The following is a 20,332-nucleotide window of genomic DNA, read 5'->3' as shown; positions in this document are numbered from 1 at the left end:
ACCCTGTGCGGACCCAGTAACACCACACTTTCAAGAAAGGCCCATGGACCGTCCATACGAATCAGTGCAAACTCATCTTCAATCAACATACTCGCCGTCTCAAACACTCCATGCAAAGCATGCCGATCAGTCTCTTACTCCCGCACAACTACCATGGCGTCCCATTTACCTCCGGCGCACAGTCATCCTGGGCTTCATTGGCATCTTCGCCGCCATCATTGCTGCGCTAGAGGCCCTGCTTGCTGTTTCGAACAGGCGTGATGGAATCGCCACAAGCCAGCCCAACGAGCACTACCTATGGACTTATGGCCCAATCGCCTTCCTCACCTTAGTGGGCGCCCTTTGGGGTCGAGCCGAATACCAAAGCAAACTCGTCGCCCCCTGGCAACGACTGATGCAGCCGTCCGCGGACTCGAAGCATACACTGCTGTTGGACTACGTCTCAGGCTTCCCGCTATTGGTAGTGTTCCAGGCCCTTCGCAACAAGGACTGGACCGTCTCGATTACTTGCACAGTCTCGCTCATGCTCAAGATTCTGATCGTCATCTCCACCGGCTTGATCACGCTCTCATGGACCGGAGTCCATTTGGACGATCATCCGATGGTAGCGCAAGATACCTTCTCGACCAACAACGCCCGGCTGTCCAATGCGGGATCGCTGTCTTACCACGTGATGAAGGGGCTGATTGGAGGAAATCTCACCTACCAAGAGGGCATGTCCAAAGACTACGCCTTCCAGTCGGTAGTAACGAATCTTCCCGACCCCGCCGACACAAGAGTCACCGTCGACGGCCTTAGGAATGGCCTTGACTGCGTTTTGGTCGACGTCGTTCTGACGGGAGCGCTTCCACCGGACCCTCACTACGCAGATACCAAGATGAATCTCACTGTCACGTCCCCCGGGTGCAGCATCAGCAAGCTCCAACTTGGGAGTCCGAATTGCCCTGGGTCTAGCGGATACTGGTCTAGTTGCGTGTTTGGCAGATTCGCCAAAGTTCAGTGTGACGGTACCAGAGACGATGAAGGGGCTAGAGTGCTCCTCATGTTTGGTAATATCACCTATACAAGGGACTATTCCAGGAACACGACTGATTACACGGGCCGAAATCCCACGCACCCTTTGGTGGCAAAACTACCTCAGAGCACACAGATGCTTTGTGTCCCTACCTATGCTATACATCGAGTAGATGTGGTTCGAAATGGCACTCGCACGCGGAACGTGGAGTTGGCTCCTAGCGGAGAAAACAGGACCCTGGATGGCATTCCTGCCTGGGAAATCATGAACGCTCATTATAGTGCGGTAAGATTCTTGTACCCCCCAAATGCTTCTCTATAAAAGGTACTGATTGTATGTTCTAGTACCATAACACGGTTGAAGGCTCGTCCACGTCCGTATATGGAACCAAGACCAATATATCGACGGCTGAAGTGGACGTAGACGAATACTTTGGCGTTGCTATAGACAGCCAGTTGGATCCTAATATGACTACTCAGGTATCCGATATGTTCAACCCAGGCTTCTTGGAGCAGTTTGCGGAGAGCTATTACCGTCAATTTGGTGCCATCGTGGCTAAGCAGTCGCTCATGGAGCCGGCCTCGATCGAAATCTCGGGAAGTGCAGTGTTCATGGCCAACCGGCTCGTAGTGCGCGAATGGTCTGCTCAATGGATGGCTGGTCTGACTGCGGCCTGCTTGGTCCTCTCGGTCGTCCTCTTGTTCACCGTCCCGAAGCAAGGCATCCTGCCACGAAACCCGAGCAACATTCCCGATGCGGCATCACTCCTTCTCCACAGCCATGATCTCCAATCCAGGGTGCGTGACTTCGGCGCCGCTGATGAGAAGTCCCTTGTACGAGGCCTGGATCAGCAAGTCTTCCAGTCCGGGGTCACTCGGAACCCCGTGACTGGCCAGGCGGAGTTTGCCATCCTTGATCAGCAGCCGTACGCTGAGGATGCGTCTCAGGCTCGAAACAAACCCCTGGTCCGAGCCAGACACAATTTACACCCAGGTATCCTTCACCCTGTCACTCGATCGACGCTGTGTTTGATCCTCATCGGTCTCATTATCACACTGGAGCTGTTGCTGCAGAAGTCCAACAGAGAGGATGGCTTGGGTGACGTGGGGAACGATACTTACATACACTACTTGTGGACAACATTGCCGGCACTCACGTTCGGCCTGACAGCGATGGCCTTCTCCTCGATGGATTTCCAGATTCGATCCCTAGCGCCGTACATGATGCTGAAAAGGACGGTGACGACTGATGCGTTCATGGGCCTCGACCACCTGGTAAGTAACTTACTACGATTTTATCTTAATCGTGGTACGAACTGACTTTGAACATCGATAGAACATGTCAATTCCTCGCACCATCTACAAAGAAGCCAGATCCGGTAACATAGGGGCACTCGCAACCACCACGGTGTTGTTAGTTTCTTCCCTCTTTACCATCTTTTCTGGCTCCCTATTCCAAGCACTGGCCGTCCCCAATACCATATCGATCGCATTACGAGCCGACCAATCTTTCGACCCCCTCCCCAAAGGCTCTATCTACAAGGAAAACGCCTTCGTCTCCTTGATCCTCGACAGCAATCTCTCTTATCCCAGTTTCACGCACGAGGACTTGGCTTTCCCGCAATTCTTACCGGACGTCGCAATGGAGTCGAACCCTTCGTTCGATCCGTTGACTGCGGCCATCAAGACTGTGGTCCCGGCGGTCCGAAGCAGGCTGGACTGTCGTCTCTACGACTTTGCCAAGCACCGCACCAATCTGACCCTCAACCATACAATCGCAGAGGACCAAAACCCTCTTGGAGTATGGGTTGAGGGTGAAGAGTGCAACCTAAAAAGCAGTGATGAAGAAAAGAAATACAATATTCGCTTCCCGACTTACTCCAATACCACATATATCGGAAAGGGAGACCGACAGGTGAGTTTCCTCCAGTCCCGTTTTCGTCTCAGAGCACCAGCAACCAATTCCGACAGCGTTCCTACCAACTGGTTGACATTCCTCTGGGTTCTGATGCCGAGTTTCACATCCCCATTTCGTGTATCTTACAGATGATAGACTGATATGTAGTCTCCTAGAACCAAGTCGCTACCCCGATCCTAGGCTGTAGTGAAATGATGTACTCCTGGGGCAAGATTGACTACTCCGCCACGCCCGTCGTGCAGCACCTCTCCTCGCTGGGCTGCAACGTGACGTTCGAGAGCGTCGATGTCGACGTCAACTTCATCGGAGCCGACCTCAAGATCGACACGGCGCCCGGGAAAGCGCCCCGACCTCGCGAGAATACAGCGCGCGACTCCACTATGAGCGTCGGCGACATCGATATGCGCGAGACCTTGTTTCACATCTATTACAGGCTGGCTGCCATTCCGACCGCCCCGCAGCTGCTCGACCCCTTCTTCAGCACCCTCGTCACCTCGCGCTACGCCGTCGCGATAGAAGACCTCGGCGAACCTAACGCCAGCGCGCGCGTCGCCGACGCCATCCGCTTTCAGCACGGCGTCATCCAGGCGCAGAAGCTGGCAATGCAGCGCTTGCCCGCGACCTGGTCCAACGTGACTCTGCCGCCAGATGTCGTGTCGCGAGGCAACAACGCCAGCGACGCCGACCCCCGGTACGCGGCGACCGCGACGGATACCACGGGGCGGCGGCGCGTCGTGCAGGACGCGGTCTCGACGCGGGCGCTCGAGGCGCTGCTGGGGATCGCGCTGGTGCTCCTGGTCGTGGGCTGGTGCTTCATGCACCAGACTGACGTGCTGCCGCGGGCGCCGACGAGCATCGCGTCGATGGCGGCACTCGTGGCCGGCGGCAACGTGCTGGAGAAGCTGCCGGCTGACGCCGAGTGGCGGAGCCGGTCGGAGATCGCGGCTGCGCTCAAGTCGTCGGCTGGGGGCGGGGGTGGCAGAGGCGAGCCCAGGTTCTGGATTGGGTGGGGGCTTGTGCCGGACTTGGAGGGTCGGGCGCTGGGGGGCGAGAGCGAGAATGGGTTCCGGCGATTTGGGATCTACGCGGTGGGTGAGGACGAGGCCATCGGGGAGGATGGTTCGGAAGTAGCGAACGGGGGGCAGCGGCACAAGAGGTTGCGGGAGCAGGTCACGGCATACGATGGTACGAGACACGACCGGCACAGCCCCGGGGAGAGAGGGGGCGTATCATATAATCCATATTAGCGTAACGTTTGTTTTGATTTAATAATACCCATCATCTATTCCTGTTTCAAACACAGGCCATTTCAGGCATGTGTATTTATTAGGGCTAGAATGTGATAGAGAGCGAACGACGGTGCGGTCATAATCTCTTTCGACCTTGGGTCCCTGACCATCTGTCCATCACTGTAATGACAACAAACGACTGCAATGTAGGAAACCGGGTTTGCCGGACGTCGTCTCCTCTGGTCTAATGGCCGGGGCAGATGGCGTAGGCTTCCTTCCCCCTCACACCAAAGTCGTAAACGTCGCAGCGCTTCCCGTCGCCGCCACCCCTGCTCCTTGCCTGGTCGTACGCCAATGGTTAGCAAAGCAACATCATGTGGTAGGGCCATCTCCCCCACAGCAAGATAAGAATATAAAACAGTTGTTGGATAGTGGACCCTTACGCACTGCAAAAGCTCTTGTGTCAGCAAGTGGCCACTTTGCAAAAGTGAAACCGGCAAGGGGCTGGCAAATACAAACATACGCTCGTTCCGTAATAGCAATCGAGATTCTGAAGCATGTAGAAGCAGCTGAAGCCGTTGCATTTCTGTGGTATTGCCAGGTCAGCCATCACTATACGTCGTGTGGCTACTGGTTCGGATTGGAAGTGCGTACCCCGGAGGCTGGAACGGGGTCATCGTCCCTGATGCCGAGGCTTTGGACATCGGCATGTTGGCCTGGAGATGGCATGCTGCTCACGATGGAAGCGGCAATGGCCGCGGCGCTGAGGGCAAGCTTGGAAATCTGCATCGTAGGAGCCTTACTTCAGCTAAGGGGTTAGTAGTTGCTGTTTGTGCAGTATGAGTCGGCGTATCTGTTAACTTGAATTTCGAGTAAGTGTGTTTGTCAAATTCATTCGAGAGACTTTACAGAGAGCGACGACGTAGCCATCTTATAGGCGTCTCGGTCGCTCCAACCTACTCCTTCCTTGCACACTCTGGGAAGGCGAGAAGAGTCTCGTGCTCCGTCGACCTTGGTGGGACAGGTTGGAATGATCTCGCGGGTCGTGTATTCCAGCCTAGGGGAGGTAAGAGTCCTGTTTTGCCCAACGTCGTACATCGAGTCTTGTTATACTCTCACGAGTATCCCAAACTCCTTCCAAGGTGCTCCTTGAAAAACTCTTCTCGTGATTTATGTCTTGCATGATCAGTGTGGGGTGTGGGGTCCGGGTCGTACTGACTTGGGGATAAACCGGCGGCTTGGACCAGTACTACCATGAGTCGGCGTGATCGCCTCTCGGCCGTAAGCATAGAGGAGTCGATTCCCGAGACCTCACGTAAGCTCACCCTTGCCATACGCAAACATTTCTTTGATGGTCTGTGGCGCTGAGAGACGGATGATCTATAAGATTATCAACGCAGGTGAAGTAATACCAACAAAACCCAAATCCTGTCCTTATAGGCCACTGGAGATCTACGTGGGGGCCGGGCCATTACACGAATATGTTAAACAAACGCCTTTTCGAATGGCCAAGATGAAACAGCTCCTTCTGCTGAGACCCGAATCATCAGTCACCAGCCTACAGCAAGTCACCTCAAGTCACCAAGGAGTCATATGTCGGCTTACTATGCCGTGTTTCGGTAGCAAACTTTGGACTACGAATTATTGTAATTCCTCAGATTCATCTACCATGATAAGGCGTTTATCGTTGGTTCATCAAGTACGAACAGACCTCAAGTAACCTAAACCGGAATCTTGTGACCAGTCCTCCTCAGCTTCTGGAAGACCTGGTCGGGATCGTACTTGGCCGAAACGGCACGCATCTTGGCGACGGCCCTGTCGCCAAAGGAGGCGAGCGGGTTCTGGTTGTGGTTGGCGTAGTTGAGGAAGCGCCAGTTCCAGTTGACGCCGAGGGAGTCGGCGTAGGCGTCGATCGAGTCCTGCCAGTCCTTCACGAGCGGGGCGGCCTTCTGCTCGTTCTCGGCGCCCTTGACGGCGAAGGTGGCCAGGAACATGACGCCCGTCTTGCCGGGCCCGCTGCCCTCGGCGTTACCGAAGACGCGCTCCTCGAGGCCCATGATGTTGCCGCCCCGCTCGAGGCCGTGCTGCACCATGTTGGGCGAGATGGGCTGGAACATGCAGAGGGTGTTGAAGCCGCTGTCCTCGGACATGATCTTTTCCAGCTCGGCGACCATGGACGCGTGCTTCTCGACGGCGAACTTGATGATGCGCGCGTCGTTGTCGTAGGCGCCCGTGTACCAGATGTTGCTACGAGAAAGATGAGGTCAGTGTCAGTTGATACCGCGATCCTGGATGGCTCGGGTGACAAAGGGAGAGTAAATTCTTACCGGAATCCAGCAGGCTGACCCGAGCCGAGCTCCATGGTGATCTCGGCCATGGGCGCAGAGCGCAGCGTCTTGGAGACGATACCGGGGGTCTTGAGGTAGTCGTCAAAGGCCGCGGGGGCGACCTCGTTGATGGTGTTCTCCAGAGCCACGTTCAGCATCATGCCGCCAAGCGCGGGGATATAGCCCCAGTAGACGATCGAGGTGCTGTTCTGGTCCTTGCCGCTGTTCTCGGCAAACTTCACGTAGCTGTCGATGACGGCTTCCTGCTCGGCGACATCGTAGATGACGATACCACCCCACTAGTGAGATGATCGTTAGCGACGGCCAGTTACAGGAGGTTGATGAGTGATGCGACTTACAATATCCGTAGAGGCCGGATCGGGGAACTCGATGGCGAACATGTCGTAGCGCGTAATTAGGCCGAAGTTGCCGGAACCGCCCTTCATCGCCTGCCAGAGGTCGGCGTTCTCCTCGGCGTTTGCGTTGACGATGCGGCCGTCGCCCAGGACGACTTCGAAGTTCTGGACGTTATCGGCGGCGAAACCGTGCGACGCCGAGTGGAAGGAGTTGCCGCCACCGGAGATGAAGCCGGAAGCGCCAACGGTGCCGCCGCGTCCGCCCGTCACGGTGACGCCGAGCGGGGACAGGGTGTCGTACACGGGCTGCCAGTGCGTGCCGGGCTGGATCGAGACGATCTTGCGGTCGGCGTCGTAGGTGGTCGCGTTCATGAGACCTAGGGGTTTGATGGGTCAGTCGCTCTATACAGCAGTTTACCCGACGACTGGTTCTTCCAAGGCCGTAGAAGTAAACTATATAGGCAAGTAGCTTACCAAAGTCGATGGTGACACCCTCGTCAATGCCGTTGGAGTAGGCGTCGGCGCCGTGACCGCCGCCTCGAATGCCAAAGGGACACTCGTTCTTGGCGAGGATCTTGATGACTTCGGACGCCTCCTCGGTGTTGGCAGGCATGACCATGCACCACGGCTCCAAGGCGGCGCTGACGGACCAGTACGTGTCCAGCCTCTCGGTGTAAGCTGCGCCATCGGGGAGGAAGACTCGATCCCCGAGGGAGCTTTCTTTCAGAGCATTACACTATATTACAACGAAAAGTAATTGAATTAGACGAGTGTTCCAAATGAGAGCGTTCACGCCAAAAGTGTAACCGGGAGGGGAAAAACTTACACATTGGCTGCTGGGGGTGGCAGGGGCAGAAAGGGAGGCGGCAGCCTGCATGGTGACGGCAAAAGCTGCACGTAAAGCTTGGTTTGACTTCATAGCGACAGGACGGGGGAAAAGAAAATCTTCCCTTTAATGATAGCGTCGATCGGGGAGGAGCGTACAAAAAGGAGGGTAGGCGAGCGACAGTAGCGATCGGCGGGGATCAACAGCTGAACTTACGCCGCGGGGATGCAGCATTTTATCAAGCGAAGGCAGCTTACCAACGTACGGCGTGCGGTCTACTGCAACGCTAGGCAATCAAAGCTGCATGACGACCAATCCGCTCTCACTACCTGATTAATGGAGCGCAGCCACGGCCGATGGGGCCACTGGGCGCCCATGTTGCTGAATTGGGATTTGAGGTGCCATTGGCGTGGTGGTTGGTATATGTTCCGCGAGTCAGACGTCATTCTTGGCGTAAGATATAGTGGCACTGGAGGAGACTCGGGGGTGGGTTTCGGAAGCCATTCCCAAGGTCTAGGCCTTCGAATGCTCGATACTCCCAATATACCATGGCCTAGAGCAATTAGTACTATAGAAAGACTTCGGGTGATATCACTGGCTCGATGCAGAGGTCTGCGGCGGGCTCCCAATCGGGGCATTATGTGTTTGACATTCAAGGGGGCGCATACGAGCCAACGCGGAATGTAATCCCCGGACGCAACGACTCGATTAGATGCCCATGTATTGCATCGTCCATCGCGCAATGGCTCTGCCATACGATGAGTTGGAGTAACATTCCAGCCCTAAAGCAGAGAAAGCTATGTTCTTTCTGTGGTCTTGGCCCGCAGGGTTGTACCACTAAAGCAGGGGTTGCTTCGGCCCCGTGTTCCTGCAGCTGCCAATTTTCAGGGACTACAGCTGACAGCAGGTCGTTGCGACTTTTTGTTTACGATGCACCTCTCCAAAGAATCACCTGAATGGTGTGGAACAAGGTTGGATAGAGGGTGACCCGAGTGCTCCAAGGGGACTATGGGGGTGGACCGACCCGCCTGTGCCGCAATCTGTGGGGTATAGCGCCTTCTCCTAACTGGCCGTCGGCCCGGATTGTCGTTGGACTGTGCCCTCTCCCCGTCTGCCCTGACACTGACACCCGAGCATCCCCAAAGCTCCTGTTCCCGCCGGTCACTACCTTGTCCCACTGTTGCCTCTACCACTTCGAGCATGATGTTTGAGAAGCAGCAGGTTGATCACTATCACATGTGCCTTAAGCCAATCACAAACCAAAGGCTCGGGGGTATGTTGGTGTGCCTGCTGCGCCGCGCCAACTTGATGAGCCAAATGGGGCTCAGGATCCTAATTACTACACCAATTATGGTAATTACTCCCAGGATTCAACCGAGTTTCGATATTCTAGATAGGCGATACCGTCGGTCTACATCATCACAGTTGGGCAGAGGACCTGGGTGGGAACAACTGCAGGACCTTTGGTACAACATTACCTCAGTTCCTATATGTCGAAGGTCGTTTGTTGAAATCCCTTAGAATTTGCTTTTGGTCGAATTGAAAGCAGCAGGAGCAAAAGCAAACTTTTGCTGATGTTCATGGATATTGGCATCTCTAACACAGTTACTTTCGTAGATGCTGAGCTTTCACCGGCTTGAAATATTGCTTGGTAGGATCCTTACCCTTGCTGATAGTAGAGGCATATGGATGTGACAATGGCATCCTAATGCTGTCCTCGGAGTGGGTACGCAAGTCATCAAGTTCCAAATCAGTCCCCCGCACCCGCTGCAGAACCCGCTTGTCATAAATAGCGAAAGTCTTCTCGCCAAGCAGAGTACAGACCCGAGAACGATCTTGAGCGTACGCGGAATGTTGACGTCCATTGCTCATGAATCAATCGTTTCTGGCACACACAACAACCAAGTTAGGTCTCGGCCTCTCAGTAGGATCGCATTCCTTCTACTGCCGAGGCGGCACCCACTCACTCTTCGAGTTGTAAGGCGATTTGGCATTGCTCATATCGCTTAGCTTGGCATTGATATCTCTTGTAAGGGGTGTGTCATATGAACAGGGCTGTTTCAATAATACGGGTTCGATTAAGCCACAGGCATGTAGATCCAGATAATTCCCTACCATAACAGTGCTTCGCCTTCCTCTGTTTCCCCTCCCCTTTGCTTTTTGGGCGTTTGGTTCCAACAATACTCATCAATACACCGCCAGTCGCCCGTTGATCGAAACGACGATCCCCGCCCGCCCCAAAACGCCATCGGGCCTCAATTTGACAAGAGGTTTGAATTCTATCGCCATGTTAGTGGCTCGGGCTCAAGAGGTCATCACCCTCGGGAAGCCACCGGAGGACTACGTCGTCGACTTCGAGCATCCGCAGAGAAGAGCAGATATTCAGACATACTGGTGTTTCGGCGTCGGCAACTTCTTGGCGCTCATCTTCCTGGCGCAGCGGTTTTACACCAAGCTTCACATTGTCAAGAGCTTCCAGCTGGATGATGGTACGTTCCAATACCTGCATATATATGGGAGATCATCGTGACCGTCATAGCTAACAAGGGCGTAAACAGTCTTTATTCTGCTTGCATGGGTAAGACTTCGCTCATTGATACCAGAGACGCGAACAAAACTGACAGGCGATTGGTATTACGATTAGCTCACAGGGCTAGCGACTCAGCTTCTCTGCATCTGTACGTTGATGTCCTCACTGCAAAATTCCTGAATCGGTCTATATCTAACATCGTTCAAGACATATTCTTCGAGGGAGTCGGTGGCGTGCACTACTACGAGATATCGGTTGATCAGTTCAACCAATTCATGCTTGTAAGTTTATACAGCTCCAATGTCATTTCTATCCTACGACCCTAATCGTTAATATCAATACCAGGCTGTCTGGGTAGCCGCCATCATCTACACTCTCACAGGTAGCTTTGCCAAGCTGTCCCTGCTCGTGGTCTATATCCGCCTCTCGCCCCAAAAGTCGTTTCAATACTGCGTGGCAGCAACCATGGCTCTCATTGCGTCCTACACGATCGGCTTATTTTTCAGCTTCCTCTTCTCCTGCGACCCAATGAGCCGGAGCTGGAACGTCCTAGAGACGGAGGGGAAGTGCATCAACCAGGCTGCGCTGTACATCGCCACGGCCGTGGCCAACATCATCTCCGATGTCATCCTGTTTGTGTTGCCGATCCCTCTGGTGGTCAAGTTGCACATGCCCAAGATGCAAAAGATAGGCCTTTTCTTCGTCTTTGCTATCGGTTCCACGTAAGTCTTCCGTCTGGTCAAATCCTCTAAGCAGCTTGCTGATGTACTTGGAAACAGAACCGTGGTCACATCGATCATTCGAACCGCTATCCTCCCCGGGATGCTCACTGACCCAGATCAAACCTGGGCTATCTCCTTTGCCACCATGTGGATGTGAGGATAGCGCAACAACAACCCCCAGCTGATAATATTTCTCTTTACCTCAGGTGCAACTACTAACCTTCATTATCACAACAGTGTCATCGAGGCGAACCTCTTGGTCATCTGCGGCAACATGACGACCCTCCGCCGCTTCTTCCGCCACGTCGCGCCCAAGGTCATGGGCTACTCCTCGGACGGGTCCAAGGGGCGGACCGGGCAAGGCGCCTCCGCCTATTACATGGGGGGTTACGCCTCGGGGACGACCCGCAGCGCCCGGCGCCAGACCTTCGGCCCCCGGGACCCCTACGAGCGGTTCGAGGGCGAGAACGAGCTGAGCTCGATCGGCCGCTCGCCGTCGCCCCTGGACGGCAACTACGGCAACACGGCCAAGGCGGAGGCCGGCGTGGCTTCGCCGTCGTCGTTGAACCCGACTTGGGACGCGCGGAAGGGGAGTCAAGATGATGGGGATAGCGAGAAGGCTATTATCATACAGACCACTTCTGTTAGGGTCACGTATGACTGAGAGAGTTGGTGTGTTTTGTGCCAGTGGATAGAACCTGGGACGACATATTTGGGAAACGTTAGACTTTTTCTGCTTTCAAAAGATACCATATAATATACCACCTTACTGACTTCGACTGCATATATACCACTTTCGGGCCTTGCTTTACCACTCTGCCTCAACGACGCAATCCAAGCTTAATGGATGCCGGAAAATAGCAACAACCGTCAACCCTGCTTCTTCGATCATGTGGCGCATTTCAGCCTCCGTCCGATGTCTCGCGCCCAGGGTGCTCATCAGCTCACAGTCAAGAGAAGTTTGAAGCCAGTGTGCGCCCTCGTTTGGGATCACATAGTCGTTGATCAAGATCTTAGAATAGCCTTTCTCCATGGCCGGGACGAGAGACTGAAGAATCTTGATGTTGGTCTTGTCATCCCAGTCCTGAACAATGGAGTGCAAATAATACGCTCGGGCACCTGACAGACAGCCAGTCGTCAGTACTTGATGTGACGTGATGCACGGCATGGGGAAAAGCGGCATAGGCTCACCCTTGATTGGTTGTTCAGTCAGAAAGTCATGGCTCATCTTCGAGATGCCCGCAACTGGATCAGCAATATCGACGATCTCTGGCCGATCTTGCAGGATAAGCTTTCCGGGGATCTCGCGGTGGAACGTCTCCAGCAGCTGCTGCAGATCATGCCCAGACCCACCGCCGACATCGACCAGAAACACGTCCTCCTCCAACCCCGCTCCACCCCGACTAGCGCCCTCCACCAGCCGCTCCCGCACCGGATAGTACCCGTCCTGGAACCACTTGGGCCGATCGCGGCTCCATACGCCCATCATCCCGGCAAACCGCTTGCCCATGCGAGGCGCCTGCGCGCCGAAGAACTCGAACATGTTCAGCCGGCCCCCGCAGCCGTTGGTGTAGGTGAAGGGCGTGTCGAGGCTGGACGCGGGCGCCGTATAGCCGCTCGTGCGGAAGAAGTCCGGCCACTGGCTGAGGCACGGCTGGTAGTCGTCCTGGATGAAGAGGACCGAGTCCCGAAAGTCCTCGCGCGTCAGGGCGCGCGCGAAGGGCGTGGGCGCGAAGGCGTCCGGCCCCGTCTCGTGCACCGTCCCCATGGCGGCCAGGTGTCGCAGCATGCGGCCCACGAGCGCCTGCTCCGTCTTGGGGTTGGTCCGCGCGGCGATGGAGGATGCCGACTGGGACTTGAGCCGGGATTGGGGCGCGCCGCCTACTTCGACATGGTCATCGCGCTCGGTGCCATCTTCTTGCAGTGCTTCGAACAGGCGGATGTCAAGGCCCAGCCTGATGACGGCGTTGTGGATGGGATAGGCCCATTGCGTCATCAGCATGCTCTCGGCCGGCAGGATAAGGGTCGAGAAGAGGGACTGGCAGCTGCTCATAAGTCGCTCTCGTGAGCCCTGCTCACCATTTTGGTATGCTTCTCCCAGCTGTGAGATGTCCTGGAGCAGTGAGTCTACCACCGTGTCTCGATGCATGGTGAAAGGGTCATTGGCGTGACGAGTGGATTGGTCGCAAAAGAAGGATGGAACGATCAGCTCAAATTCGATGTCATGTTGCTTGCTGGTCGCTCAGAATACCAAGAATGAGTGCGGCATTATTATAGATTCTCTATCGTCAGCTATTGACGAAGCCTGCATATGGAGAGTGGGTATACCCCGCGTGGGATTCTATATAATACTTGTCAGATCTAGAGCGAAGGGGGGGGGGGGTAAGAAAAGCAAATAGTTTCATCTTAGCTTTGCCGGATCGGGCAGCGTGCGGCCGCATCCATAGATATCAGCCCTATTTGATCCCGGATATTAGGCTCAGTCGTAACTCACCTAACCCAGCAGGAACAGACGTAGTACTAACCAGACAAACGGTAGACATGTTTACGTCCTCGTGCTAAGTACTATTGAAATCAAGCAGTAAATGAATTGTGCGTGTGCTAAATGTAAAATGAAAAGTCCTAGCGAGAACTGTACCAGAGTGACATCACTTTTTGGTTCGATTTGTACCAAGCTTCACCACCGCTCGTTTATCTCTTATGACTACGACACTGTAACGCCGAATCAAGGACACGTTCGCGTGAAATTCGCCTCCTTCATCATCGACATGATCACCGTCGGGACCCTTTCCGCCACCGGCCCCTTCTTCACCGTTGTCAAGGACCTGTTCATAATAGTCCGTGAACCACAGATACGCAAGCCAGTTCTGCCGATGATAGGCAATGTAATAGAGCAATTTTCAAGGATCACCGAAGAAACCATCGCAGAACTGCCCGTGCATTAACAGAGACTGGTGCCCAAATACCCCCTACAAGGACGAGAGGTTCTCGTCGCCTTCAAGCATCGGGATGGGGACCACCACACGAGCCCTTACCGCCCGTACGACCTGCTAAGTCCCAAAGACTACTGCAGCAATTCCTCCCCTCTCATATAGGACTGCCGCAGCGGTAGATCCAGACCTCAGAGCTGTGTGAAGTGTAGCGGACACCAACAACAGGACGTCAAGTGGGAAATAGTACATGCCCAACGATATAACACTCACATTTCATAGTTACCTGTACGCTGTAATCTGTTACTTCATGATGCCTACGTTACGGCTGTGAGGCTGTTCGGTATGCTTTCACTTAGCGACAGAGATCGGGACAACACCAGCCGGTCAGGGATCAATCGGCCCGCATGCTCATGACTAAGTAGTATCCGCAATCTGGTGGCAGTCCAAAGAGGGAAGAGGATTTGTGGGGGATGCCAAATCTGTAATACAAATGGAATAATCAGCGAGATACAGCACACGTGGCCTATTTGCTGCCACTGCCAGTGATTTGACACAGGCCGCGCCTTTGAATAATTTCGGCAGGCCGGTGTAGTAAGCAGGAGTGAAAGTGTGCTGCACTGCTGCGGAGGTTTCTTCTCGCGCTACCAGTTGGTCTGGTAGCAAAGCTTCGTGTAACGAACTGGTAATTTCCGCACAAGAGGACCTGAGTGCGGTTTTTAGGCGAGCTTCGAGACGGCTGTCATTGTTTCATGCAGTACAGCCTATATGCGCCCTAGGGGCCGCGGAACACCGATGCTCTGTTTTAGGAGCAGGTTGGCAGCAAATGGAATACCCTGCAGTAGTTCGTCGGCCGCCGGCCATGGCGCGAGTCAGTGGCCGTTTCTCGCTTTCGTTGCATGAGACACCGCACCATCATGGTCCCATGTTGGTGGCCATGTCGGCGAAACTCCAAGATGGGGCTAAAACACAACCAGTTCCCCGGCGTCAATGGGAATCATCAGCTGTCAGGCCGCCGGCGTTATAATTAGTTGTTTTGGCGCTGTTGCGCAGCGATGTCAAAGTGTCAAGACTTTGACATGGAAAATCAAGAGTTGGATGGAAGCCAAATAGACTACTGGCAGCAGGGTTGGCCGGCATTAATAGCCCGTGGCAGCGTGGCTTTAGGGCGTTAGATTTTCCTGGCATAGTGCCCACATGCGCCCACCAAGGCTCGCTTAGCCGACCCCCTGTACTGCCCTGCCTGCCTTATTGTGCAGTAGGCAATCTGCGATCACGCATCAATGATTGAAGAGTGTCACGGGCAATTCCCTGCCGCCCAATCCGGGAAGGATCGGGTCCGACGCGGAAATAGGTTGCCTGTCAGGGAACCACCCTCGCTGCTGGCGCCACGGATCTCGACCCGAACGGGGTCTAATCTGGTTGGTCCTGTACTGCCGGACCACTTGATTGGACCTCGTCGCTCGCCTCCCCCGTTCGACGTTGCAGCCCTCATCAGCCGCCATCCCATCCTGATTTTCCGCACAGGCAATGTTGGCAGCCGCTTGTTTTCACATAAACAAGTTCCACGAGGTGGAGCCTGTCGTCGCATCACGCTGGATCGACAGTTCCGAATCGTGGGGAGAGAGAGAGAGATGCTCAGCCCCCCATCTTCCCATCTCCCAATGTGGGAAACAGCTTGACGTGTCGCATGCATGTACGTATGTAGGCTCTTTTAGCTTGTTTTGGGGTCTTTTATGTTTTGTTTTTCTCTCTCTTACTCCAATCACTCACTCACTTTGCTCTCAGCTGCCAGCCGCTTAGATCTTATGTAGATCCGAATGCCCACTCTCTGCGGCGCAGCGAACAAAGCACCATGCCGCCGCCGTTGACGATACCCACCTTACCGGAACTCGATGGCATGAGCGACGAGGAGCGGGCGGCTCTGTGGGCTCGTCTGCCGCACGACAGCATGGCTGGCCTACCCCTCTCCGTCGCCGGCCTCTGCATCGCCTTGTCGTCGCTGGCCGTGTCGCTGAGGCTGTACACCCGACGCTACATCATGCGCGGCGAAGTCGGTATGGATGACGCATTCGCCATTGTTTCTTTGGTAAGCCACGCAACACCCCCTGCCCCCGAACCATCAGACGGCGGGACGCTCTGACATGGGCGCCAACAGGTCTTCGTCTATGCCAATTGCGCCGTAGTAATATCGCAAACACATTTCGGCATGGGCTCACACGGCTGGGACCTACCGGGGCTTGACGTTGTCGTCACCTTCTTCAAGCTGCTGTACGCGACGCAAGTGCTCTACCACGCCAACCTGCTCTTCATCAAGCTCACGCTCCTCTTCCAATACTACCGGCTCGTCTACCTCATCGACGAATACAAGATACCGTACATGGCCATCATGGCCATCTCGGTGCTGTGGGCCCTCATCTCCATCTGCCTCCTCGCCTTCTCGTGCATCCCAGTCGCGGCCTTCTGGGACAAGACGATCCCCAACTTCACGTGCAACTTTTCGACCGGCCTGGTCGCCAGCGTGGGCAACATCGTCACCGACTTCGTCATTCTCATCCTGCCGATCCCCGTGGTCCTGCAGCTCAACATGGGCACGGCGCAGAAGGTGGCGACTCTGGGCATCTTCGCCGTCGGCTCCTTCGCCTGCGTCGTCTCCATCCTCCGCCTGGTGCTCCTGCCGAGCGCCCGGGACGTGACCTACACCGCCGCCATCACGGCCTCCTGGACCCTGGCCGAGCTGACCGCCGGCCTCATCTGCCCCTGTCTCATGACGCTGCGACCGCTCCTCCGCCGCGTGGCCCCCATGCTGGGCCTTTCGCGCGGGCCCTCCTCGGGGCGGACGGCTCAGAGCCACCCGTCCAAGTTCGGGCGCCGCGAGGCGTACAAGCTCCAGTCCACGGGAGGGCGGTCGAAGTCGCGCCCGACCCAGCGGATAACGACGAACCTCGACGGCAGCGAGGAGGAACTGACGCTACAAGACATGTTCGGCACCAGCCGCGCGACCGCTCACCTCCAGCACCAATCACCCGGCAAAAGTGCAGGGGTGGGAGGGATCCTGGAGTCATCCCCGACGATGACGTCTGCGCCCACATCGCCGTTTTCGCAGCCGACGTCCCCGGTGGCGACATACGGCCCTCCTCTTCAACACCAAAGGGGGCCCTCCTTCCACGTGGACAAGCTCTGCCTAACGGCGGGCGTGAGGACGGAGATAAGCGCCGGGCCGTCGCTGGACAGTGTGGCGACAGGTGCGGCGGAAGATGAGTCGAGGACGGATCTTCGGAGACAACCGTCGCTAGGCATCCACATCAAGCGAGCTTGGTCGGTCCAGAAGAACACGAAGGGCCGTGCGGGAGGGAGTCGATGATACCAGCCGGTCAGTTTGGCTTAGAAACGAGACGTTGGAAATGACTTATGATCTTGTGATACCACTATTCGATCTTCTTAACTATGGGTACCTATATATATACTTACACAGGCGTTATTACTTGGATTTATTCAGGGCTAAAAGAGCAAGCGGGCGGCGTGGCTGGCGGACATTGATCTTTGTACGGATATGAGCTTGGGACATCCCACACAGCGGGATAGAAAATCAGAAAGCTCCCCATTAACACGAAGATGGTCATAGATCATATATTAAGACCTTCAAATCCTAAATAATATAACTTAAGAGAAGAAACAGCGGAAGGGAATAAGAGCCTCTCGGTGCTACGCATGGACATGGGAGACTGGTTGGGAAGCAGGTGACCCCTGCTTGGATAATCTACCCCTGTACCTGCAACATCGCCCGCCCCCTTGGTGCAAGCGCACCCTTAGCCTTGACATCGTTGGAACCTGCAACTGCACTGATAAATTGGAAGTACACACACATCCAGCTTAGAAAAGAAAAGAGGGCATGAGCTACTATGGTATAGATATTTCACGTCCAACTCTACCTCGTGTCCTAGCAGTTACTCCAAATACACTTCCTCTGAGTCCAATTTTCCGATATGTTATTGAATCGATTCCAACCGATGGTGCCTTGAACCGTGAATGTAATGTGACAGAAGAGTCTGAGATGGGCTTTGATGTCGACCCACCTTCATCATTGAATTGTATCTACTCAAAGGTGTTTTCTGCCACGCGTAGGTTCATTTCGCCATTTTCCTTGGACCTATTTCAGGTCAAGCCCACATCTGGTATATGCTCGTCAATTCCCCTCATATCATCCCCTTAACCTCACCCAAAAGAATAAACTCCACCTGCAACTTGACCCAGAACAACCGTCACAGTTGTTACCAATCCACATCAGGACGCGTTCTTTCCTCCCAGAATCAAGTTTCAAAGAACACATGCAACATCAACCATCTACATTTCACATCATATCCATACATCGGCGTCTATCACTACGAGCCTGCCCACCAGCCTGACGTTCGTGCGAGGAACCGCCCACAATGGAGAACGGCCTGTTCGAAAGAGTCTGCCAACTCGACGCTACCGAGCTTCGACAAGTAGTGTTGGGACTATGCCTCGATCCGAAGAACAAGGAAGCGGTTCTCAAAAACATCAAGCTGCTTCCTAGAGAAGGTGCCACGAAACCAGCTCAGCCGCAGCCCCCGAAGCCGGCAACCGGCTCCGCTCAGTCTGCTCCAGGCGTACAAAGTCAGCATCCAAAAGGCACCAAGAAACACACAAGCCGCAGAAGCTCGGTGCATACCACGCCATACACTCGCCAAAAGTGCGAAAACTGCGACTTCTGGTTCACGGCTATCGATAATGCGGACAAGGCTTGCAGGTTTCACCCAGGTATGATACTTAAAACCCGGGTCTTGATCCTTTACTTGTTGCAGACTGTCTGACAAACTATTGCCGCAGGAGATATGGTTATTGATCCAGGTGCGCTAGTCTGGAGCAGCTTGTGCGACGGTTCCGTCCCCAGCGATTGGGATAACGAGAATGGCCGCAAGCTGTTCCCGCACGGCTTTCGATGGACATGCTGTGGTGGCCTCAACCCCAACTGCTCCCCTTGCGTGACGCAGTACCACGTATCCCGACCCAAGGACACCTACGCGGTCTGATCCTGTGCGATTACTGCAGCGTTGAGCCATAACAATCGCAGGCAAGCTCTTAATGGGCAAACTTCATACGGACACTGGCCATGATGGATGGATGGGGCCTCACAGCCAGAGGCGTTGGGTTTTGCTTGGGATCTTCAGTACTTGAGGCGAATAGCAACAAGAACATTGCATGGTGGTGTTGCACGCCCAGTAAGGTATAACTGCAAATTGCATCTCTTAACTTGACACATATTAGACGTCTGGAATTGATTAGGAACAATTGGCGTTTGTGGTAACAGGGGTTATTATTAAAGCTCATTTAGACCTGGTAGTTCACTTTCCATTCACGATTTTATTACACCTGGAACTCAAGGCCTCGTTGATGTTGATGGCATCGTACATTACGATATCCTCCTTCATCGTTTCTCACACCGCTTAGACGCCGGTGCAGACGTAGTAGCCCAGCCACAGGTTGCTGCAGCTGGAATCGACCTTCTTGTTGTAGGAGCGGAATTGGTTGAGGGTGATGCCGGCGTCCGTGTAGATGGACCAGCAGCTGTCGCCCGACTGGACCTGGTGGTACGACTTGCAGTTGCTGACAATGTCGGGCATCTGGGGCGTGGGGCCCGAGGGCGCCTGGGTCGGCTGCGACGGCGCCTCCGTCGTGGTGGCCGCGCCGGGCACGTGGACGCAGACGTAGAAGTCGAGCCAGAGGTTGCTGCATTCTGTCACGGGGCGCGTCAGCTTTCGGAACAATTCCGGGCAAGTTAAGGGGTTTGTGTAAACGGGGAAGGTTACGTACTGTCGTCGATCTCGCTGTTCCAGCTCTTGAACTGGGCGGTGCTGATGCCGTTCTTCGTAGCAATAACGTCGCAGCGGTCGCCCGACGATACCTTGTAGAAGCGGTCGCAGTTCCCGGCCAAGCCCGGCATCTTGGGGGAGTTGCTCGGGTCAGCGGTGGGGGCAGGGGCCTTGGTGGTGGTCTTGAAGGTGGTGGTGGGGGCCGTGGTGGCAGGCGGGGCGTCGGTGGCGGTGCCGATGACGCAGTACGACTTGCTCGTGTCGAGGCTGGGGCAGCTGATGCCGGGGTTCAGGTTCTGGAGATCTGTGACCGACAACCCCCAGCTGTCGGCGAAGCTCTCGCACGTGGCACCGCTGTCGGCGGAGGTGGCGAAATCGCACTCGACGGCGGCAGAGACGAGGCCGGGAACGAGGCCGGCGGCAAGCATGTGAGTGAGCTGCATCTTGTTGGATTGTAACGAGAGTTGGATGAGGAATTAGATTACTATTAGGGTAAGAGGAGGGAGCGTATGAAGGATGTTTGGTGCACTGGCGACAACAAGAGGAACTGTCTATGAGGCAGACGCAAGATGGCACATTATATACATCTCGTCAGCTTCCTTCTATACCTTGACCGCCGGCCTAATCCCGATGGTCCTGTCGCCAG

General features: G+C 55.0%; 8 protein-coding genes across 8 annotated transcripts; 4 read left to right on the top strand and 4 right to left on the bottom strand.

Annotated features, from left to right (window-relative positions):
* Positions 1-43: 43 nt before the first annotated feature.
* PG985_002729 (uncharacterized protein) lies at positions 44-4,179 on the top strand (the record flags this gene model as incomplete). Its single annotated transcript, XM_066822498.1, has 4 exons — positions 44-1,300; positions 1,360-2,289; positions 2,351-2,929; positions 3,088-4,179. The coding sequence occupies 4 exons, from the start codon at positions 44-46 to the stop codon at positions 4,177-4,179; spliced, it is 3,858 nt and encodes a 1,285-aa protein (XP_066689930.1).
* A 226-nt stretch (positions 4,180-4,405) lies between these two features.
* On the bottom strand, positions 4,406-4,950 carry PG985_002728 (uncharacterized protein; the record flags this gene model as incomplete). The annotated part of the gene is made up of 2 exons (XM_066822497.1): positions 4,406-4,501; positions 4,816-4,950. 2 exons carry the CDS (start codon positions 4,948-4,950, stop codon positions 4,406-4,408), a joined length of 231 nt encoding a protein of 76 aa, XP_066689929.1.
* A 932-nt stretch (positions 4,951-5,882) lies between these two features.
* On the bottom strand, positions 5,883-7,721 carry PG985_002727 (nicotine oxidase; the record flags this gene model as incomplete). Its single annotated transcript, XM_066822496.1, has 5 exons — positions 5,883-6,408; positions 6,489-6,787; positions 6,848-7,221; positions 7,319-7,580; positions 7,671-7,721. The coding sequence occupies 5 exons, from the start codon at positions 7,719-7,721 to the stop codon at positions 5,883-5,885; spliced, it is 1,512 nt and encodes a 503-aa protein (XP_066689928.1).
* A 2,236-nt stretch (positions 7,722-9,957) lies between these two features.
* On the top strand, positions 9,958-11,586 carry PG985_002726 (uncharacterized protein; the record flags this gene model as incomplete). The annotated part of the gene is made up of 6 exons (XM_066822495.1): positions 9,958-10,159; positions 10,322-10,348; positions 10,408-10,481; positions 10,546-10,922; positions 10,980-11,075; positions 11,160-11,586. The coding sequence occupies 6 exons, from the start codon at positions 9,958-9,960 to the stop codon at positions 11,584-11,586; spliced, it is 1,203 nt and encodes a 400-aa protein (XP_066689927.1).
* A 144-nt stretch (positions 11,587-11,730) lies between these two features.
* On the bottom strand, positions 11,731-13,071 carry PG985_002725 (uncharacterized protein; the record flags this gene model as incomplete). The annotated part of the gene is made up of 2 exons (XM_066822494.1): positions 11,731-12,041; positions 12,114-13,071. The coding sequence occupies 2 exons, from the start codon at positions 13,069-13,071 to the stop codon at positions 11,731-11,733; spliced, it is 1,269 nt and encodes a 422-aa protein (XP_066689926.1).
* A 2,636-nt stretch (positions 13,072-15,707) lies between these two features.
* On the top strand, positions 15,708-17,216 carry PG985_002724 (uncharacterized protein; the record flags this gene model as incomplete). Its single annotated transcript, XM_066822493.1, has 2 exons — positions 15,708-15,941; positions 16,011-17,216. The coding sequence occupies 2 exons, from the start codon at positions 15,708-15,710 to the stop codon at positions 17,214-17,216; spliced, it is 1,440 nt and encodes a 479-aa protein (XP_066689925.1).
* A 1,066-nt stretch (positions 17,217-18,282) lies between these two features.
* On the top strand, positions 18,283-18,906 carry PG985_002723 (uncharacterized protein; the record flags this gene model as incomplete). Its single annotated transcript, XM_066822492.1, has 2 exons — positions 18,283-18,634; positions 18,704-18,906. The coding sequence occupies 2 exons, from the start codon at positions 18,283-18,285 to the stop codon at positions 18,904-18,906; spliced, it is 555 nt and encodes a 184-aa protein (XP_066689924.1).
* Positions 18,907-19,320: 414 nt separating this feature from the next.
* PG985_002722 (uncharacterized protein) lies at positions 19,321-20,129 on the bottom strand (the record flags this gene model as incomplete). Its single annotated transcript, XM_066822491.1, has 2 exons — positions 19,321-19,610; positions 19,688-20,129. 2 exons carry the CDS (start codon positions 20,127-20,129, stop codon positions 19,321-19,323), a joined length of 732 nt encoding a protein of 243 aa, XP_066689923.1.
* Between the last annotated feature and the right edge of the window lie 203 nt (positions 20,130-20,332).

This window comes from Apiospora marii, assembly GCF_038362585.1.
Source record: "Apiospora marii strain CBS 49790 chromosome Unknown utg000002l_segment0_segment0, whole genome shotgun sequence".
Taxonomy (NCBI): Eukaryota; Fungi; Ascomycota; class Sordariomycetes; order Amphisphaeriales; family Apiosporaceae; genus Apiospora; species Apiospora marii.
The sequence above is the reverse complement of the archived record's forward strand: the minus strand, read 5'-3'. Positions and strand labels throughout refer to the sequence as shown.